Source organism: Wolffia australiana, chromosome 2 (assembly GCF_029677425.1).
Source record: "Wolffia australiana isolate 7733 chromosome 2, ASM2967742v1".
NCBI classification, from domain to species: Eukaryota; Viridiplantae; Streptophyta; class Magnoliopsida; order Alismatales; family Araceae; genus Wolffia; species Wolffia australiana.
Window position 1 is genome coordinate 324,828 of NC_135836.1, and position 3,508 is coordinate 328,335.

A 3,508-nucleotide genomic window follows, 5' to 3' on the forward strand; every position below is an offset into this window, starting at 1 on the left:
ACACAAAAGAACCACACAGGGCCTTGTTCTTTGTTCTGTTCTTTTTTTGTGCAAAAACGAGCACAATTCGCACATTCGAACAAAATTAGAACAAAATTCGCACAAAGCAAACATTAGAACTGCACACGAGTCTGTGCGATGATCTATTCGAACTTGATATTCTCATGTTTGGAAAACCGAACATAACGAACAATTTGCACAAATTCGCACAAAAGGGACGGAACGACCATGTCTAATGGTAGGTCACCTGACCCTACAGCATATTATAACCTTATTGAAAACATATTTGAATTTTACGAATATTACGAACATAACGAACGATTTGCACAAATTCGCACAAAAGGGACCGAACGACCATGTCTAATGGTAGGTCATCTGACCCTACAGCATATTATAACCTTATTGAAAACATATTTGAATTTGAATTTTACGAATAATAGACACTCACAGAAGCGTATTTGGATATGAGCAAACCCAGAAAAGAGGATTACCAAGCACAATGAAATGCCCGCGGATAACAGACATTCCAACAGAGACGACACATCCCAACAAACTTCATAAAGTATGCCAATATGGGCGCCATCAGATACATTAAAGATCATGTTTAAATACATCATATGTAAGGACAGACTACCAAGGCTGCATGATTCTACTTTACTGAACCAACTCATTCAGAAATTATCCTCATGTTTGTATGTATTCCTTGCTCCATGTGGAACTCTACATACTTACAAATATACCAATTTTTCAACGAGAAATTGAAGGAAGAATGGCGGTGTACATCAATCAATCTTGATGCAAAGGCCACCTATCAAAGCAAACCTTGATGCGAAGGCCTCTTCTTCGACGTGAACAGGGCGACGGCGATGCTGGCAAGGTCTATAGGGTTGAGCAGCCTGGAGGGCCTGGATATCCTTAGGGGGGCATTTGGCGCTTCGTCCATCTCTAGATCGTTGCCGGCGGAGCGTTTGGCGATGGGCGTGCTGACGTCAAAGTGGGACTTCTTGGCAAGCAGAGCCTGAACAGCACCCATCCACACAGAGAGAGAAAGAGTAAGTAAAAAAGAAACAGAGAAATTGAGGTAAATGTGTGGAAAGGAGAATACCAAAAGAACTGAGAGAGAGTCAAAGAGGGTAAGAGAGTGTGATGAATGGGTGGGAAGGAGAGAAGACAAGGCAGAGAGAGTTATAAATGAGTCAGAGCAGGAAAACGCCAAGGAAAAGTGATAGAGAGAGAAAGAGAGAGATAAATGGGTGGAGAGGGGAGAGGGAGAATATTTGGGGGAGAATAAGAAAAAAGGAATAGAAGTAGAAAGAGATAAGAGAGATAAATGGGATGGAGAGGAGATAGAGAGAAGATCAGGGGGAGAATAAGAAAAAAGGGATAGAGAGAAAGAGAGTAGGAGAGAGATAAATGGGATGGAGAGGGAAAAGAGACAAGATCAGGGGAAGACCAAGAAAAAAGTGGTAGAGAGAAAATGAAATGGGGTGGAGTAGATACAGATAGAAGATCAGGGGGAGACCAAGGAAAAAGTGATAGAGAGAGAAAGAGAGTAAGAGATAGATAAACGGAAAGGACCAAGAAAAAGGAATAGAGAGGTAGTAAGAGGGAGAAATAAACGGACAGGTGGGGGGGGGGAGAGAAAAGAGCAGTAGAAGAAGACCAAACATCTTACAGCATTACGAAAGGCCTTTGAGACCAGGATGAGCTCCTTGAGATCTTCTCGGTTGACCATGCACAAGATCCGGACCTGCAACATATCATCATCCATAAATTAAATCCGTATTCGAAGAACAAAGTTTAGGGTTGTCAATATTTTCGGGTCGTTCGTTTATTTTTTGGTGAAGAGTTTACCAAGATCTCCTCAGGTAGAGATTCAAGTCGGTTTGATGGCGTGGGCTTAATTCTGCTTGGCAGCGGTTGTTTTTCATCTTTGACATCGTCCTCTGAGAGGGGAACGGCGATGCGTTTCCAGCCAATAGTCCTCGTGTGAGGCTCACATTTTTGTAAAGTGAGCCTCACTCTCTGGGCAACTTCAGAAAGCTCTATTCCCATTCTTGAAGAAGATAATGTCCACAAAGAAACCCCTGTTGATACTGCACGATTCGATTTTCGTTATGAGTGGAAAGTAATTTTATTAATTAGACAGCGTCCCATGATCACAAGCGGTTGGGTAGAAGAAAACAAGAAGAAAAATTGCGGACTATAAGTGCTAAATTAACGCATCAGAATGAAGAATGCCATTTTTTTTACCATTCGAGTACGAGAAAACAGTTTCTCGTGAATAGAGGACATGATTCAGTTACTGATGGTCAGTTCTTGAAAATTGGAAGAGCCGACTGACGTGAATCTCCAATCTTCGATGAAATAACGAGATGAATACTCCTGATGAAGCGACGATGCAGGAAGCTAACGAAGCACTAGTATTTGAGAAGCCTCCTGGCAAAGTTGATCTCTATTTCGCCTCTTCAGCCGAACACTATTTTCTCTAATATTTTGTTAACTATCTAAAAACACAAAATAGCATGCAATCATCATCCCGCAAGATCATTGGAACAGAGATAGAAATGTAGAAACTAGGAGACGCAACCAAAGTCTAGATCCGCCACATAAAAAAACCACGGACCAGACCACTTAAACATGCAAAACTCAGCAAGATGTTAACCATTAATAACGATTTAAAAACTTCGACGCTTCCAAAATGCAAAACGGTAGGCAATAGTAGATCAGACACAAAATTCAACCTAAAAAACTCGAAACAGGACTGCACTCTCAAGATATCCCAATAAGAGCAGAAAATGATCCCGCACCGGATAAAAATCAAGCAGAAAAACGAAATCCAGCCGGTCCAATCAAACCACAGATCTTCGGCAACGCGAGAAATCGAGAACTAAAGAACATATACGAATCAAGAAACAAATCCAAACAAATAAATAAAAAAATGTAAACAAACATCGTCAGATCGCTCACCGACTAGAGCCTTCGATCCGGAGGGACACTTCTTTCTTCGGCGTGCTGGTCGCTTTCACCTGAACGGCCATCTTCGATATATATAGGGTTGGGGACAGACCCCTGCTTTTTGAAAAGAGCAGCCGAAATTCCGAAAATACCCTGGAATGAGGTTGCGTGGAAATTTAGAAAAATGGCTCTAGGCAGTTCCCGCGCTTTCCGGAACGGGCTTATCCACTTAGCTGGCGCCGCGTGGCGGAGGGAGGACACGTGGCGGGAGGAGGTTGGTCGAAGCAGCACGTTGGGAAGTGGGCGGCTGAGCGGGGCGACCGCGGGGTGGGTGGGTGACGTGGGGGTATGATCGGTTGATCGGTTTCTTCGCGGGGGGATCGGTTTACCGCGTCGGCTTGTCAGTCTGTCAGAAAGGGTTGGTTGGGGGCGCCGGTGAAACTGGGCTGCCCACCGACCATTCCCGTTGACCACGAGAGCCCCTCAAGCATTGACTTTGACTTATGAAATCTCTCTCTCTCTCTCTCTGTATCTCTGTATGTCTCTAGCT

At 43.6% G+C, this 3,508-nt stretch overlaps 1 protein-coding gene across 1 annotated transcript; it reads right to left on the reverse strand.

Annotated features, from left to right (window-relative positions):
• Nucleotides 1–541: 541 nt before the first annotated feature.
• Nucleotides 542–3,019, reverse strand: LOC144716458 (F-box protein At4g05010-like). The gene is made up of 4 exons (XM_078591564.1): nt 2,971–3,019; nt 1,855–2,096; nt 1,676–1,750; nt 542–1,018 (listed from the first exon to the last, which is right to left on the reverse strand). Exons 2-4 carry the CDS (start codon nt 2,053–2,055, stop codon nt 812–814), a joined length of 483 nt encoding a protein of 160 aa, XP_078447690.1. The 5' UTR covers nt 2,056–2,096; nt 2,971–3,019; the 3' UTR covers nt 542–811.
• Nucleotides 3,020–3,508: the final 489 nt, after the last annotated feature.